Genomic DNA, 18448 nt, shown 5'->3' with positions numbered 1-18448 from the left:
TACATCCAAAAAGATAATGTGAATAAATTGTATTTGTCTCCTTTTTCTTCAGTTGGCCTAAAGTTGAGCTCCCTCGACCCCTCAAAGTCCATCGACCTGCAGTATTTAGGGGTTCTTCTGCCGCTGCCGCCTCCAAGTCTGCCAGAACAAAACAACACCGCTGCTCCGTCTCCTGGAGGTAAGACCACCGATCTTCCTCGGGCTTTTCTGGACACAGAGACGTGACATTTTCAGCTCAGCTCTGCACAATATGCTGCCTGTTGTGGATAATTTTTTGCTGCTGCTTTGTTGTCATAGTAAGAAAACAAACAGATGTAGAGATTAGAGAGAAGCACTTGTTATTTGAGTTGTTTTAAAGCTGAAGTAGACAAAAATATGGAAAAAGCAATCAAGAAAAAAATGGCAAAATTTGACAGCAGCACTCTACTTAGGCAGCTCTGTGTCCTAAAATCCTCTGAACAGACAAACACAACATATGCTTCAAACAGTCAAAAGAGTCAAACTAAACATAAACGCTCATTTGTAGCATCACATGGAATTTAAATTGTGCTCTAGAGTGAAATTTCTCCATTTAACTCCTGAAATACTCAGACTTAGTTGCTCTTTATTCTCTCTCACCTGGTCTGGGTGAAAACCTGAGATTTGCCAAAGAGTTAAATTTGTGTAAAGCCTGATCTTAGTACCACCCAGAACAGTTCTGATTGGCTTAAAGCAGGAAAGCAAGCTTTAAATAAGTTCTTTATCCAGTAATTGGCAGCATTTTTCACCATTTAGTCATTCACAGGAAGCAAATTCAGTATATATGCTACCTGGTAGGCATTAAGCATCACCGAAGACTTCCATGGTGGCCCTTTATGAGCTGGGTCAATGTATAATTGCAGGACTTTTGGTATCATAGTTGATATTTTTGCTGTTTTCAGACCTAAAATTAACATGGCTTCCTATAACCAAATGCCACATGGTATTTTTACACAAAGATTCTTCTAAAACATTGTATATACAATTGAGTAAAATGGAAATTAAAAGTTATTTATAAAGATATTGTAGTAAACCTGTTGACACTTGACTCACACACTACTTTATATTAAATAACTCAGAAAGCCTTGGAGTCTTTCCAGTCTTTTCTTCAGGAGGAAATGACATCATGTGGAGCAGGTCATGTGATCTGGAATTAACACACTTCCTTGAGAGGTGTTTCTGTAATGGGGAACTTAGTTGAAAGTGATTTCTGGGACACAGATACAATTTGTTATTTTCCACATAAAATTTGATATATTGGCAAAAAGAAATATCTGTCATGATTATCTCAATTTAATACAAAGAACACAATCAAAACTATTTCTGAAAAAGCTAATTTTATTATTTTTTAGCTAATTAGAAGGTGGTTATTATTATGTTGGGATGGTTATTTAGTTGACATTTTAATGATATCCAGTCATTTTTCTTAAGTGATTGTTTCCATAATAAATAATTATGGAATTTGTAAAGACATCATCATGAAGATAACGCACATTATTATTTAACTTGTAGCTAAAATGTATGCAAGATACATCCCATGGACTTCAAAAGTCCCTCAGTAATATTGACCTAGCTAAAGTCCCACACTCCTCTCTGTTTGAAATGCCAGTAGTCAGTGACAGCTTCCTTGGGTCAATACAGTGTTCATCAATGAGAAACTCCACCTGTTGACACAACCAGGTACTACAGCTGATCGACTCAACATGTTCTGACATGCTTGTCCTTCATCTTCTGCATTTTCGGTTTCAATTTAGAAATACAACCCAGAGCTTTTTTTCCTCCTATAGCAGAATGAGGTGAAGTCAGACCATTCTCCAATCTTAACACAGCTATGGAGCTACTGGAAACAGGATATATAAAACCTACTGTAGGTTTCAGCATGCTTCAAATTTATCGCCTGTTGAAGGATGAGGCATGAGGTTTGACCTGTATTATGAATGAAACATGGGTGGTTCCTGGTGTAGGATTGTGTTCAGAGACAGATGTTAGAAATCAGCTGTGATCAGAAAGAGAGTAATGGTGAATCAGTGTAATTACACCCAGCATTTCTGCCATGGAGACTGGTTAAACATAGCAACATACTTCAGTGTCATTGCTCCCTCTTTCTCAGTGGAATTATCCCTCTCTTTCTAAGTTTAGATGGCACATTTGCAGGTAGTCTCCTGTACTTAGTGCGGTAAATTACCTCCTTCCTGCGTGTCTCGTGTAGTTTGTCATTCATGTCACATTAAAGCCTTGATGATGTTAAAGTGGAAGAAACAGGGGATCTTAGTTTAGCAATGTGGTCCAGGAATAGCTCTGAAATGGTTAGGTGGATTGCTATGACATTTCCTTAGTGGCATTTCTGCTGTTTTTTGTGCTACCTTTCCTGACCTCCTGCAGATCAGGAGCCTAGATGACGGTTTCCAAACAGAACGTATCGCTCTTGAAGCATCCTGATAACATTCCAAAGCCAGGCCAGTGATAACATGTTTCAGTTTCTTCATTTTTATGACTTTATTTTTATTTATATTTACTTCAGTTACTTTATTTAGTTCTTTTAGGAATATTGGTGCAACTCAGATGACAAGATTGATGAATCAGGGATTTTAAAGAGACAGGAGATAAACTGAGTGTTTCAGACTGATGGTAAGAACTGCAGTAATGCACAGTATGAGGAAAAATGCTAATTTTTTGGCACATTAAAATGAACAAACATATTCTAGTAGACCCCAAAAATATAATTAAAACCCAATAAATGTGCAAATGTGGTTGCTTTTAAAGAAGCTAATTTTCTCTTCAATAGAGAAAGTAAAATGGAAATTAAATTCAGATATCGTGGATCAAGCAATCAAGCACAAAAACACAGATTTGAAGATTAATAAAAAGTAGGTTTTTCAAATCAAATGACTGAAGGTAATGAAATTAAAGTTATAGGGCCCTTTACAAGAGGTTAGCCAAATATAACTCTACTGAAAATAAGGCGAACAAAAACTAGACACCAGCTCAACTAACACACCAGCCAGAATGAGACACTGGGGCAACGTATATAGTGGCTGATCAGACCACATTTAACACACAGGGGGAAAACCATATACACAATAACTGAAACTAAAGGCCTCTACACACTGTGTGATTTTAATAATCTTATAAGTTCACAGCTTGCTACGCTGTACAGCATGAATCTAATGATCTTTGGGCACAACGTGAAATTTTCTCTGTGTAGATTGCACGATGAAAACCCAACTGAATCGCAGCCTACGATGTGCAGGAGTGACATGAATGCACAAGAATAAAACGTCATAAGCGTGCCCTGTCCATCCATGAAATATAAACCACCAAAGCATCAACGGAGCTCCTTCACTCACAGAGAAACTAGCAAAACATGAATGCAGTACTTGCCCTGGTGACATTTATGTTCGGAGAGAAATCCCAAAATAAGGAGAAGGACCAAGCATATGGACACGGTGCATCCTTTTTTGTCCGGTTGTGGTACGAACTGGGGGACACGTCAAAAAGGCTTCTGCTGCCACCACTCTACTTGGCTGTCTTCTTTGTTTAAATTCCACACACTTGTTTCAATGCGTTTTGCCCGTGTCACCGCAAATCATTTATTTGGGTTTAGTGTCTGTCGTGCTGATCAGTACGTCATTTCATCCTGCATTTCTGCTGGTTAGTTAGTTGTCGTAGCAGCAGCAGTAGTCACACTGTGAGACGGTCACCCAAATTTCTGACACTATCGCAGCTTGACTTTGGTCGTAAGACCACGACAACGGCTGTCCTTGAACCTATCTCAGTGCGACGTAGTACCACTGCTTCAGAGCCAAGACCAAAGATATCGGCACGATTATCTTTCTTCTGGGACAACCAAAAATCGCAGTGTGTAGTGGCCTTAACACAATGAAAACTTCATCCCCCCCGTGATGTAAGAGCTCTTGGTCTGGTCCGGGGGAGGGTCTTCAGCATAAAGCCCTGCTCCACCCTCAGCCCCATCTTTTGTTTGTCTCCCAGCAGAAAATGCCCCACAGCAGCCAGGTAACTCAAAGAAAGGAGAAACAAAGAGCAAAATGATAAACAATGTAAACTAAATGTGCACTCCATCCAGAAAACAGTGTGTTGTCAAAGTGCTAATAAACAGTTTTAAGCAAAACAAACTGTGTTGTAGTTTAAGTAGCTAAACATGTGGTAATGGTGTTGGTGAGTATGTAAATGCTCCAAGCTTTTGTGTGGCTGTGGGCACGGCCATCACATCAGACAATGTGAAGCTTTTAGTGTGTTTGTGTGCTGTTCTCTTTAACTGAAGGCCCAACGCTGTGTGTTTCCTTCACAGATGAGGGATTAACCTTCATCTCCCGAACAGGAAAGACGAGCGACGTGACAAAAATAAAAGGATGGAAGAACAAGTTCATAAGAAGCAAAGAGACGTCTCCCTCTAACAGTGAAGGTGAGGTTTTTGCTCAGCTTGTTGCAGCTTCCCTTTTTATCATGCAGCGACTTTAGCAGAGTCGCTCTAATCACCAAAAGATTAACTGAACTGCAACCAGTTGAATGCAAATTAAAGTCTCTTTATTCTTTCCCTCCAACAGCATCACAAAAGAACCTGTCCGCCTTCTGCAGCAACATGTTGGACGAGTACTTGGAAAACGAAGCTCAGCAGATCAGCGAGCGAGCTGCTGCCTTCTCCACCGACCCGGAGGGCTCGGTTTCCTATCAGCTGCCGGCTAAAAGCTCCAGCTACGTGAAGACTCTGGACAGCATCCTCAAGCAGCAAAACGCCGCCTCCAGACTCCCATTCAGGGCCATTAGACCTTGTCCTCTTTCCCATAAACCCCTCCTGTACTATGCTCTGACATCACCTCCTCCTCTGACAAGTCCTGAAGCCCCCAAAGAAGTAGAAACCGAGTCTCGACCCCAGTCCGCTTCATCAAATGCTCAACCAGCTGCTGCTTCTGCATCCAGCTGCACTGCCGAGGTCTCACAGAGGTAGGGATGGTTTTATCATTTGTCATCTTTGAAAATTGTCAACATTTGCTCATATTTTTCAGTTGGTTCTTGTGGGAATTTGAGTGCAACTTGTGGCTATATGTTTGATAAAAAAGTCAGTTTTTTAGTATTAATAGTGAGAAATCCAAATTTCCTGTGATGACACATCTTGATGGCAAAAAATACTGCAAAATCCTACATTTTCAGGTATCACGTGTTATAGTCTGGCTCACTGGATATAGGATGTGGGTAAAAACCTGCCATTGAGCACTTTAGTCAGTTGGCTTTCTCCTCTATTTCCATTTCTCACTCCGCTTCACTGCAGCGACCTACCCCACTGAAAATGTCAGTTTTTCCAGAGGATTTGGATCATACACTAAGGCAGCCCTTCTTTTTTGATTGGTTATCCATTTAAATGTCTGGTCTTGACATATTGGATGTAAAACAATTCCCCTTTCACTGTTTTAAGGAAACACGGGAGCCGCATCCTCTAGCTCCTCCCAAGACGACTGATTGGTTTGAATAAATACAAACATCTGTGGTGTATTATACATATATAGTATAATTCAGGGGTTTTTAACTATATTGAAAGCCAGACCTATATGCACTTCAGTGTAATATCATTTTTAAATATATGAAGTTTGATAGTTTTATTGTGCAGCTATCTGTTAGAAATAATCAGCTGCATTGATCAATACAAGTAATAGTTTTCTACCAACATTCCTGTCTTACATCATTTCCAGTCGCAGCATTTTATACCGTCATAGATGTTCATGTTCCTCGTTCTCCACTAAAACAGCCTGTTGGTGATCGGTTCATTTTGTGTGGAAAATGAGTCAAACAGTGCGTGAAATGTTCCCGTTTGTGTGATGAGTTTGAAGCAGAAAGTCTGAGTCAACAAAGAAAGGTAAAAACCGCCTTCATACCTGTTAACTCTGACTCACACAAAGTTCAGCCTCCGATCTGATAAACGCTGTAAGTTTTGGAAAAGTGTCCCATCAAATTTAAAATTGGATGGCGTCTGAGTCTGGACTGGGACCGCTGTCCGTCAGTTAGTGAGCAGCAGTTTTGTATGTAGTGGATTAAATAAAGCTTTGACTCTGAGAATTTTTCCTCGAGGAATTTTAGTAATCAAATTACTCGGATAACTCCAGGAATTTCCCTAGATACAAACAAACCTTTTAAACCCTGTGGTGTCTCTTGAAATTTCCACCTTAAAAACCATTCCCAAATTTAAACTAACAGATGCCAAATTGAGAAACCTCAGGCAACAAAACAAAAGTTTATTTTCATCAGGTCACACCTGGCAGTGAAATGCGTCTTGACGTTCATCTTGAGTGACGACTTGTAAAAAAACCCCATCATCCCAGTTAACACAAAGTTGTCTGGCTTTGTGGAACTTGGTGCCGTTGAAGTAAGTTCTGTTGTATTAAACATGTTTTCTTAATCCTACCAAAGTTTTAAAGCAACACACCCGACCCAAATGCAGCACCAGTGGAGCAGTTTGGACAGATTTGGCCTAAAATTATACTTTGGTTGTTTAAAATCTACAACTGTAATATTTCTGTCAGTAAGTCACATGATATAAACAGTTTATTCAGCAGAAATGTAATCTGCTTATTCGTTCTTGCTCCTGCAGATCACCTGTTCTCTACTCGGGGTACGCCCAGAGACAAGCGATGGGCTTCGGTCTGAGCCACAGCACGAACCACAAATCTTCAGGCCTCACCAAGTGCCAGCTCAGACTGCTGCAGATGGAGATGAGGGCGATGAAAGAGGGCGTTAACAGGACACAGCTGACTCCAGATAGGCTGTCGACGGCTCTGTCTGTCGTACTGACTAAACAGGTATGCAGCGTGCTGTACAGGTAAACTCCATCAAGCAGGGTGTGTGCAGGAGGCTCATTAAAGGTTCGTGTTGGGCTGCCTGCATTGTTGTCATTCTTCAGTGCTGACTTAACCTGACGGTAACCTTTGCTTCTGTACTGTAATATTTAAAAGGTGTAGAGAACTAGGAATCGACTGATTATTGGCCCAACTGATTTCTGAGGTCAATATTTGTATTTTTAGCATTTTTGTGTCATTACTTTTATTTTGTTCAATAAATCAATAAGTAATAAATACTAAATAATTTAAATGCACACTTTTGGCTCTGATGTAGGCAGCTCTCTCTCTCTGTAGTCACTCTGAGGTCTGAAAATCTGATTGGTTGAATGTAAAATCTAAGTAACAGCCAACCTGTGAAAGTCATTGTTTACACAGAGAGACAGACGAGCACATTTGCCGAGCAGAGCAGCACAGATGAATTTACCTACAAATAGAGATGTCCGATATTGGCTTTTTGCCAACAGCCGATATGCCGATGCTGCTCGACTCTCAATTTCCGATTCCGATATCAACCGATACCGATATATGTGGGCTGTTTAATTAATTTTAGGTAACATCACACATCTCCTGCTGTGGAATCAACATTTCATGCATAATTTTATTGTGATGCCCCACTGGATGCATTCTCAAGTGCAACAGGGATTTCTAAATGTAAACATTGTGCAAAATAAGAAAACTACTTCAATTTAAGTTATGGAAAAAATGCCTTTTTTTAATTGTCTCAAACAACAATTTCTCAGGTTGTATTTACATTTTAAAGTGACTGTAAGTCAAAATTTGCTGGGGGAATGAATAATTTCATGAGTGGCAGGTTTGCTGCTACCACAATAACTTTCAGATATTGGTTATCGACCTTTTTCGATTATCAATAATCAATATCGACCAGTCCCTATACAAAACAATACTTAGCTCGTAGACACACAAACAGTCATGTTTCGTAGCAAGAAAGCACACGTTTATATTTCAAGTTGATTCTGATTCGTTCTCTCCTTTCCTTCACCAGATGACGACCTGTCAGGTCTCCAAAGTCGTCCCTTTTCCAAACACTAAACCTGTTGGACCTGAGTGTGGTCAGGCGTTCTGCAGACTTGGTTGTGTGTGTTCTAGTCTACGACATCCAATCAGAGGTCTGCTGCACTGCAGACGACCTGAATGCATGTTTGACTGCACCTGCTTCAAACGCCAGGTCACTAAGCAGGAGGCGGGGAGCGAACCACAATCCGGCCTTGCTTACTGTAAGATCAAGTTACTCTAGCATCGTCCTCACTGCTGCATCTCTGCTGCAATGCTTTATATTTTCACAGCATTTCTTTTCTTACTGCACATTTTACCTGCGTTAAATACTATAATGCTGCTCTCACATGTAAATGATAGAATGCTATTCCTTTTTAATATTTCCTGTTTGTTCTATAGCTTTTTCCTGCTCCGCGTGGTCTAAACTGTCAGTAATTAAGTGTTAATGAGAGGCTTTGCTCCCTCCACAGTTACGACTAACATGGGGCATGCGGTCCAGGTTCAAACAGGTTCCCAGGTCAATAAACTGTGGAACCGCAAAGTTGACAGTGTGGATCCAGACCCGCTTTACACTCCTACAAGTTCTCCACTCTGTGTGAGCCAAATGAAGGTCCCAAAACGCATCATTCCACCTCGACCAACACCACCGGTACAACCGTTAAAATGGCTTTGATTGATAACAGTTTGATTAGTATCCTTTTCTTCTTTTACTTTAAAAAAAACAAAGTTAAGATAATACCGTTATTGTGAATTCTTAAAGGACAATAACCATGTAGTGAAAATCTGATATCAAGAAAAACCTACTTGCAGCTAATGATTAATTTTCGTTTCCAATTTATGTTTTCAACTGATTGCTGATCTATTGAATGTCAGAAAATATCGGCTCCATCTTCAAATGTCTAGTTTTAGATTAGATTAAATTCAACTTTGTCATCAGTGGACAGAAGACAAATACCAAAGCAAGAAATGCAGTTTAGCATCTATCCAGAAGTTATGTTCCATTATAAACAGAATAAACAGCATGGACAGAGTGGTATGAGTGCAGTGATGTGTGGATGTATGGAAGCAGATACAATGTGAAATACATAAAATATATGTGCTGGAAAGGAGAAGATTTCTTTAAAGTTTAGTTCAAAGTTTGTTTTCGGACAAAGTAACCACGAAATACCAAATATTAGCATTTTTCTTGAACATTACTGACATAACACACCGATTATGAATTAAAATTAAAATAGTCACTTCTTTAGGTTTTTTGCTCTGCAGTCTTTCAGTCCATATTAGTATTTAGTAGTGTTCAATAGAAAGTGTCAAAAATCTCGTTTTCTAATGGTCTAATGTTCATCATTTGTTCTATTATCACCAATTGCAGATTTGTGAGGAGAAGGATCCAGTGTATAAGTATCTGGAGAGCATGATGACGTGCGCACGTGTCCGAGCGTTCAACAGCAAACCTCCTCCTGAAGTCACCATGGAGCTGGAGATCCCTGCTGCTGTTACTACTACTATTACTACTGCTGCTGGTAGTGCACCATCAAATACTGCAGCCAAACCGCAGACCAGTGCTGACAACCCACAGAAAAGCAGCGTAACGAGTGTCAAGAAAGCAGGTAAAAATACATAAGTGATTGTATTTATTTCTTTATTTGATGGGGACAATGCACATTAATGGACGTCTGTTCAGACAGCAATAGACGTAAATATGCCACAACAATGCTAATTTACATCCACGGTCCCAAGCCAGGTAAAGAAAACATAACAGTGAAACATTTAGGACAGTAGATCACAATAAAAGGAGTGGTTGATTTTCAGCCACTGTTTAACCCTTATGTCGTCCTGCGGGTCAAAATTGACCAGTTTTTAAAGTTTGAAAATGCGGGAAAAAAATATATTTTCACAGTGAAACTTCTGATGTCCACATTTTCAACATTTTTGGGACATCTTTGAACATTTTTTGGTGGAAAAAAGAAATGTTAAAAATATTTAAGAACATTCACAGAGAAAACAACCAAAATCCAGTGGAAATTTCACTGGATTTTGGTTGATTTCTCTGTGAATGTTCTTAGAGAAAATGTTAGAAGTTTTACTGATGTATATGTAATCACTTTAGATATTTTTAGGACTTTTTTGGAAGATTATTACAGATTTTTTTGAAAGTTTTTACAAGAATTTTATTGCCATATTTGGGTTTTTATTTACAAAACTTTTAAGGAATTATTGGAATTTTCTTCCTGAAGGTTTTGCAAATTTTCAGAAATTTTGAGAATTTTTTTGCTGAATTTTTGGATTTTTTTCAGACAAAGAAACAATATTTTTTTGTTGCCCGTAAATGAGGACAACAGGAGGGTTAAGGTGAATTTTGAAAGCTGATAACATTGACACTCCCTTATGAAGAGTGGAAGACTGTCCAGATCTTACTGGCCTTAACAGACGGAGCATTTTGCAGCTGTAGAAGTTTTACCTGCCTTAGGAAATAACCTGTGCCTCCTTGAATGCTTTCTCATGGTTAAGTCTGTAACATTAAAGGTGTTTGTTGTTGTAAATGCTTCCTCAGGAACCCCAGCTGTAAAAACATCTCAGGAAGCATCCAACACATCAGGCGAATCAGATGCAAAGAAGCAGATCCAGATCCAGTCAGCGTGTCAGTGGAAGAAGGACAGAACGATGGTGCTGGAGGCCTTATGTGAACGTATGAATCAGAACCAACTCTCTCAGCGGTTCTACGTCGGACCGTACTGCATCAGTCCAGTCGCCAGGATCTTCATGAAGAAGCCCAGCGGCTCCATCATCACCTACAGGGTGGGTCTCATAGGTTTATTGCTCCCGGCACATTTTTACTCGCCGTTTCCCTGCAAAATAAAGTCCTTCTCCTCTATTGAAACTGAACAACCATGAAGAAGTTGAGACAACTCAGACATGTCTTTTGTGCAGTATGGCACAGTTAAAAAACCATAAATCATATGAATAAAGAAATAAACAAAAGTTGAATTTCTTCGATTCAGCTTACAAAAATAGAAAAAAATGGAGTCAACATGTAGAACATTTTTAGCAGTACTGGGAAAAATGAGGCTCCACATGCTGTAGATATGACATTATTTACATTTACAACTGTTTGAAACTCAAGCTGCATGCTTCACCATGCTGAATGTATCTTCCAGCAACTCAGGCTCCATATGCTGTAGATATTTAAATATTTACAGTTTTAAAACCTCTGTAAACTACACATTGTTACACGACTCTGCTCATCAAGTAGAAATGTGCTTCGCCGTGCTGAATGTGTTTTCTAACAGCTTGCTGCTCTGTTTACCCTTTTTGTTCCAGGCTACATTCATTTTGTTGATCAAATATGTTTTTATTTTCATCTAAATCTCTTCTTGTCTACTCTCTGCTCGGATAAACACAGATTTTTTTTGGTAGTTTGTGTGGAATCTTGTGCAAACATTTGATGTTTGGTGTGTTTTTAATTGAAATTAGATGCCTATTAGAATGATTGTGATGAGATTTCACCGTGTTTACCTTACTGTTTAATTTTCCAGACCAAACATGTCACACATGCATTAACAGACCACAATAAAGTTAAAAACCCAGCAACTTTTGTTATAAGATATGTGTATTTCCTGAGATACCATGCTTTTCATGCACACCGGTGAGTTTTAGGTTCAAAGAGGACTATCACATACTCTTTACACTCTTTTCATTTTGTCGGTATTCTTCATTGTGTTGAAATTCTGTGCATGCTTCTTTCTCTGCACCAAAATCACCTGCTGCTCTCCTCATTCCTCCAGGTGCTCATCAGTAAACCGTCTAAGGCCAGTGATTACGAGGAGGACGAGCTTGATGACAGCGATCAAAGCTCTGATGAGGACGTGGATCCACAGGAGGAAGATGAACAAGTAGAAAAACCAATAATCCGGTTTGGAGTCACGCCTTTCCTGAGTGGAGTGATTCCAGCCGGCAGACTGAGAGCGAGAAGGAAACCTGCTGGGTGTCAAGCACAAGGACTCATACAGGTGAGGCCTCAGCAAAGCGACAGTTTTAATCAGGCGTCGTGAAATTTCTTATTTTTGGTGTAAAGCATGATTTTTGGGAAAACTTCACTCGAATAAAAATTTACTTTAAAGGAATTGCTTGATTTGTGCCTGGAAACTGTAATGTAAATATGCCTGTTAGTGCCTGTTTATTTCCTAATTCACACACAGAGATACATACATAACATATAGCAAGGTCAATATGTAATTGAGGGACTTTTGAAGTCCATGATAAATCTTACATGCATTTTTATTAGAAATATAAAATATATTTTTTATAGTTTTTTTTTATGTTCATTATCTTCATGTCTTTACAAATTCCACAATTATTCATTATGGAAAGAATCACTTATTAATAAAAAATGACCGGATATCACTAAAATGTCAACTAAATAACCGTTCAAATTTAATAACAACCACCTTCTAATTAGCTAAACAGTAATAAAATAAGCTTATTCAAAAATAGTTTTGTTTTCTTTTTATTAAAGTTGAGATAATCATGACAGATATTTCTTTTTTTGGAAATATATCAAATTTTATATAGAAAATGGCAAAGAAATCACTTCCAACTAAGTTACCCATTACAGAAGCACCTCTCCAGGAAGTGTGTTGATTCCAGATCACATGACCTGCTCCACATGATGTCATTTCCTCCTGAAGAAAAGACTGGCAAGACTCCAAGGCTTTCTGAGTTATTTAATATGAAGTAGTGTGTGAGTCAAGTGTGGATTTATCGCATGTCAACAGGTTTACTACAATATCTTTATAAATAACTTTCAATTTTACTCAATCATATTTATAATATTTAGAGGAATCTTTGTGTAAAAATGTCATGTGGTGTTTGCTTATAGGCGGCCATGTTGATTTTATGTCTGAAAATAGCAAAAAGGTCAACTGTGATACAAAAGGTCCTGCAATTTTATATTGACCCAGTGACACATTTCTTCCTTTTACAGGTTAATGGCAAATCCTACAATCAGGCCAGACTGTTGCTTGGAAACATGGGATCTCTGCATCCAGCCAACCGCCTTGCAGCTTTCGTCACGGGCCGACTACATACTTCAGGTGACGCTTCTCATAAAAACTCTCAGAAACCAAACTCTTCGCAAAGAAGCGACCTTCCTGGAGCTCCGTACGTGAAAGCTGCAGGTTCAGTAGTCCCTCCACTTATCACTGCCAGGAAAACTACAGATCTGAAGATACCAGCACAACCTCCAGGTAAGATTATCTCCAGTTCTAAAGCAACATCCACAGCAAAAACACATGCTGACTGTTCCCAGAGCAGCTGCTGCTTCAATATGCTTCCAGATGAAACCGCATGCACCAGGTGTGAAAGCAGCATAGATCTGCTCTGTAACTGTAGAAACAGACCAGTATAGGGATGCTCTAATCTGATTTCAGAGATCAAAACTTTTTTCCTGATCTGTAATTGTACAAACCTAAGCCCAAAAAAGTTTACATCCACAGCAGTACAGGTGTTGTAAAGGGAACACAAATTGTGACAGGATGCTTGGCATGCAAATTGTTACCATCATTTATGACACTCTTTGCTTATACTTTAATATACTGATGTTATTCCTCTGTAATATCTCTGACAACTAAGTATTAACCTCCTTGCTTTGCACCTCTACCTGTGTGCCCTGCAGACTAAAGGGTCGTGTTATGTAGCTGTGTGTGTTGGTGTGCACTGAGATTATTTCTGAGACTGAGCTAAAACGCTGCTCTGAACAGCTTGTTTTAGATCTAAACCACAGTTTAAAAATGAAAATGAAATAGTGAGAGAGAATCAAAGAATAGTAATCAGCACCCACACACACCTGGAGCTACTGCAAAAATATGGGAATCACCTGAGACCACCTCAGTGTTCTGCCTTTAAATCTTGTACCAACATCAAGGAGATGACTGAGAAAACAGCAGACACTTTAGGCAACACTTTTAATAAATATCTGTTTTCTCTGTTGTACCTGCCCACGTTTCTGACACACTTTTAATGTATCAGTTACTGGTTTAAACACAGAGGGAGAAGAAAGCAGCAGCATTAAGTGAAGCATCACCAGTAACCCTAAAGGTTTCATTTCCATAATTAGAGAATCAGAAGAAATATCTTAAAATTCCCGTTCCAGGATTTGGATTTAACCCTCATGAGTTTTTTTAATTATGATACATTGCAGTAAAAAAGCATCAGAATGTATGATGTTGTTTATCACTGACGTATGCCAGATTGTAGTAATCAAAAAAATAATTTTCTGCTTATCATGTAAAATCAATTTTATTGTCTATTTCATAAAAAAACAACTGTCATCATGTAAACAAACTGGCATTTAAAAGGTTAAAATCCTAAAAATGAATGAATATTTGATGATTATTATCAGGACTGATGCAGATGAAAAGAAATAAGCTCATGAAAGTGAAAAACAATATTAATATATAACATTTTAACAAGCTCTAATAATCATGTAAAGACAATAATTGAGCACTAATGTTGTGATAGATGTTAGATTTTGTTTTTGTTTTTGTTTTAAAATCCTGTTCTGGATCTTCTGTTTCTTCAGTTCAGTCACTCCAGCGAGACTCTTGGAAGAAGGGACCCGTCAGTTTGTCACAAACTTCACAAAACTCCTCCAGCGTCAAACCGGCCCAGTCGCTTGTCTCCAGCTCCTCGTCTTCACCCGTCTCCCTCACCGTCTCCCCAGCCCTGAAGAGCCCCAGTTTTCTGGGTCAGAGTGGGACTTACTCATTCAGGATCTGCCCTCCGTCCAACCAGGCCAGCGGAGGCCAGAAGCTTCCCGGAGTTACCCTGCCTGGAGGCTTCACCCTCATCCAGCTCCCGAAGCCCAGAGCTGACGGAGCTGATTCACAACAATCTGAACCCCAAAGCACAACAAACACGACGAACGCTGGCGACGTCCCGCCACAGAAAGAGGGCGCGGTTAATTTCAGCCGCCTGGCAGCTGAGCTGATCAGTTTGAACACCCAGGAGAAAGTGAGGAGGCTGCTGAGCAGCAAAACAGTGGAGTCTGGATCCTCAGAGCCGATCTGTGAGGAGAAGACGACGTCAGATGAGAGCGATGAAGCAAACGGGAGGAAGACAATTAAACAGGAGGATTCCAGCATAAATAACGTTTCAGAAGACTTCAGCTCCGACTCCTCAGACTACAGCGGAGATGAAGAAGTAAGTTTATGGAGGCATCAGGGCAACGTTCGAGACGCTGTGATTCTGAGCACGCAAACCAACCTGCTGCACAGGACCACCACAGCATCCAATCCTGTATCCAAAGTCGCTGTTGCAGCTTTAAAAACTTAACGCTGGATGTTGTTTTTCTCAGGACAGACTCGTGGATATCGAGACTGTAGACGAAAGACCAGGAACAGACATCGCTAAAATGAGGGCGTCTTTACACGAGTCACGGTAAAACATGAGGATATACAGATGTTTATGTTCTGCTATTGAGTGAGAAAAATGTAGACTTGACCCTCAACCTTTTTATTTCCTTTTTACATTCAGAGATTCCAGTGACGGTTTTGGACCAGTGAGAGCGGTTACCGTTCAGGTATGTAGATGACAGAAGTCTAATATAGATGTTGGTTTTATCTTGATGTGGTCAGTATTCTATTTATTTATTTTCTCCACTCTCTGTTCCAGGATCAGCATGAAGAGTCTATAAACAGAAAGAAACGCAAGAACCACTCAGTGCTCGAAAGGCAAAGGCGCTCTGAACTGCGATTCCTGTTCGACAAACTGCAGATCGTCCTTCAGATTGACCCCAGCACCCCCAGACTTCAGCTCCTCTCTCTGGTCAGTGACACAACCGGCTTTAGTTGAGATGAACTGCAAGAAGGTTAATACATGATTGAGGGACTTTTGAAGTCCATGGGATACGTGTTGCATATATTTTTATTAAAAGTAACTTTTAATTTTACTCAGTTGTATGTATAATACTTAGAAGAATCTTTCTCTAAAATGCCATGTGGTGTTTGGTTGTAGGCGGCCATGTTGATGTTAGGCCTGAAAACAGCAAAAATGTCGACTATGTTACAAAAATTATTTATGAACCCAAGAAATTCACAGCGGGAACTACATAATGACTTTGTGTTCATCAAAGACTTGCCGTATTCGAACTGAAGTGACAAAAACTTCAAAAGAAAATTCTGTGATCATGTATTAACCTGTCGCTCAAAATAAGAAGCTGGAAGAGAAAATACTTTTTAAAAATGTTTGATCCGTGTTTTGCAAACACCAGCTTGACGCTCTCAAATGTCTAGTTTTGTTCATAAACCAAAGAGATTTAATTTACTCTCATAAAAGAAGTAAGAAACCAGAAAAGATTCCCTTAAAAGAGGCTGGAATCAGAGAATTTTGAGTTTTTTATTAATTAGTTATTCAGTAGTTGCCAAGTATTTTTATAGATGAGAACTAATCGATGAATCACTGCAGCTTTACATGAAAGAGTAACTATTTCACACATTTTTTTAATCTGCTGCTTATGTAAAAGTGATTTAGCGAGTGAATCTGACTCAAACTGAAATCTGTTTTGCATTTTTACAAATGTCTGTACTTGAGTGTTCATACTTGTTCATGTCTGAGCTTCTGCTCACAGCTCCGTGTCGCTGTTGTCACTCAGTTTTTTTTCTGTTTTGTTTTCAGGCCAATAAAGAAATCCAACATCTGGTTAAGACTTCAAAATGTCTGGAGGAGAGGAAGGAGATGCTGACTAAGATGCAGACTGACTACGTGAAGATGCTTTCCACCATAACTGGTTGGTACAAACTGCTGCATCTTCCTACTTATTCCTGATTTATGTGCTGTTTCAATGCAACGTACAGACTCTGTGGAAGTCAGTTATTTGCCACAAAACTCATGTAAATTTCTCACTCATGCAGATGAAATGATTGTGAGAGATTTTTTTGCCAGGATTTTTCAGGATTTATCAGCGACTTAAGATAATGGAGCTGCCAAAAAGAGACACAGTTGATCAGTTTTAAGTATATTTTTGGAACAAATTGTTGGTCCTGAACTCCATCACAGCCGTTGGGATATTTTTATTTTATGTTGTTACAGTAATAGATTGTCAGGTGGTGTGTGGCTCTCCATCATTATGATATTTATGCCTGAATGAAGCTGATAGGAACATTAAAAGTGACGTATGTTTAAATGACAGGATGCCGTCACTTAAACAGAGTAATGAAGCATAACATCAAATTCAAAACACCTAAACACTGAAACCCAACAGAAATGTTCTCCTGCTCATGTATAGAATAGATGATGCATCTATGCACCTGCTGTGTGTCTTTACTGCCATTACTGATGCTTCGTTGTTTGCGGTGTGACCTTTCCAGGGAAGTCAGAGCCTCAGATTCTAGACAAGCTGAAGCGCATCTGCGAGAGACAAAAAGGAGAGAGAGGTCGATGAAACTGAAGCCTTTCTTTTCCAAGCTGCTACAGTCCAGAGCTGCTTATCTGGAAGCCAATCCTCCTCCCCTTCATCTCCCTACCACGCCCCGGGTACTGCCCAGCTTCAGGCCTTCACTTCAGGCCAACCAACTCCAAATGATACGAGCACCAACCACCAGGCCCTTGTCATCGGTCGACCGAACCACGCCCATGTCATCACTCGACCATATCAGGCTCATGTCATCACTCGACCACATCAAACGCATGTCTTCAATCGAACGCCCCAAGCCCATGTCTTCAGTCGAACACAACGTCCAGCAGATGCTAGCCCTGCTTCAGCCCATCCAACCAAAACCTCAAGCAAGACCCTTTCCAAAACCAAAACCACATTTTACCCCTCCAGCAGCACCGTCTCCAGCCCAGTCCGAGGTTAAAGCTCCTCAAAAAGGTGAATCTGTGGCCTCAGCACAAGTCAGTCAACATCCGATAACTTTAGAAAGCAAACAAGAGGCAAAAAAGGATCCAGACAAGGTCACAAAACCTCCAATAAAACCTCAAGCTGAGCCTCAATCGGGGCCTAAAGCGGCCTCAGTTAGCGCTACACCTCTGGGTCCTGTAGCCCAGGATGGAACCTCAGCACCTTTAAGCGTCAACTCCAAAGTTCAGCCTCCACAGCCTGTTCCTCTTCCTCTGTTTTGCACCAAGGACGGCAGAATCATCCTCCCTTCATCTCTGAAACCACGTAAGCTCCTCGCCTCACTTCACCCTCTGAACTCCAAGCAGTTTCTGGGTGTTTTTTTGTGGCTCGTGTCACATTCTTACTCGCTGTCGGCACGTTTTTTACTGCAATATAATAAAGTCCTGCACTGCTATGGAAACGGAACAACCATGGTTAGAATTAGAACGAAATCAAAAGTGTGTTCAGTGCAGTATGACTTAGTCATAATGTTAGAACAGTGATGTGATTATTCATTTTTATTTTTACAAACACGAAAATAACCTCAAATCAACTTGGATATTTTTCCAAGTTCCAACAGTTTGTAATATGGGAGAAAACAGAATGCGTTCTATAGATTTTTCGCTACATAGATTTTTCATTTGTTTCCATACAAATGAGAAACACACAGCCTGCAGTTCATCCCAGTTCAGCT

The 18448-nt window shown here is 39.8% G+C and overlaps 1 protein-coding gene across 1 annotated transcript in view; it reads left to right on the top strand.

Moving 5' to 3' along the window:
- magl (MAX dimerization protein MGA-like) overlaps window positions 1–18448 on the top strand; it is a 31865-nt gene that overhangs the window by 11257 nt on the left and 2160 nt on the right. The window contains exons 6-21 of the mRNA XM_022194422.2: window positions 53–178; window positions 4328–4441; window positions 4584–4980; window positions 6620–6827; window positions 7870–8101; window positions 8351–8529; window positions 9250–9487; window positions 10432–10676; window positions 11663–11887; window positions 12862–13123; window positions 14458–15077; window positions 15232–15314; window positions 15411–15456; window positions 15549–15701; window positions 16551–16662; window positions 17243–18039. Of these exons, the coding sequence (XP_022050114.2) occupies window positions 53–178; window positions 4328–4441; window positions 4584–4980; window positions 6620–6827; window positions 7870–8101; window positions 8351–8529; window positions 9250–9487; window positions 10432–10676; window positions 11663–11887; window positions 12862–13123; window positions 14458–15077; window positions 15232–15314; window positions 15411–15456; window positions 15549–15701; window positions 16551–16662; window positions 17243–17316 (3314 nt within the window). The 3' untranslated portion in view covers window positions 17317–18039. The remainder of the gene's footprint in view (window positions 1–52; window positions 179–4327; window positions 4442–4583; window positions 4981–6619; window positions 6828–7869; window positions 8102–8350; window positions 8530–9249; window positions 9488–10431; window positions 10677–11662; window positions 11888–12861; window positions 13124–14457; window positions 15078–15231; window positions 15315–15410; window positions 15457–15548; window positions 15702–16550; window positions 16663–17242; window positions 18040–18448) is intronic.

The sequence above is a fragment of the Acanthochromis polyacanthus genome, chromosome 16, assembly GCF_021347895.1.
Source record: "Acanthochromis polyacanthus isolate Apoly-LR-REF ecotype Palm Island chromosome 16, KAUST_Apoly_ChrSc, whole genome shotgun sequence".
Taxonomy (NCBI): Eukaryota; Metazoa; Chordata; class Actinopteri; family Pomacentridae; genus Acanthochromis; species Acanthochromis polyacanthus.
The sequence above is the reverse complement of the archived record's forward strand: the minus strand, read 5'-3'. Positions and strand labels throughout refer to the sequence as shown.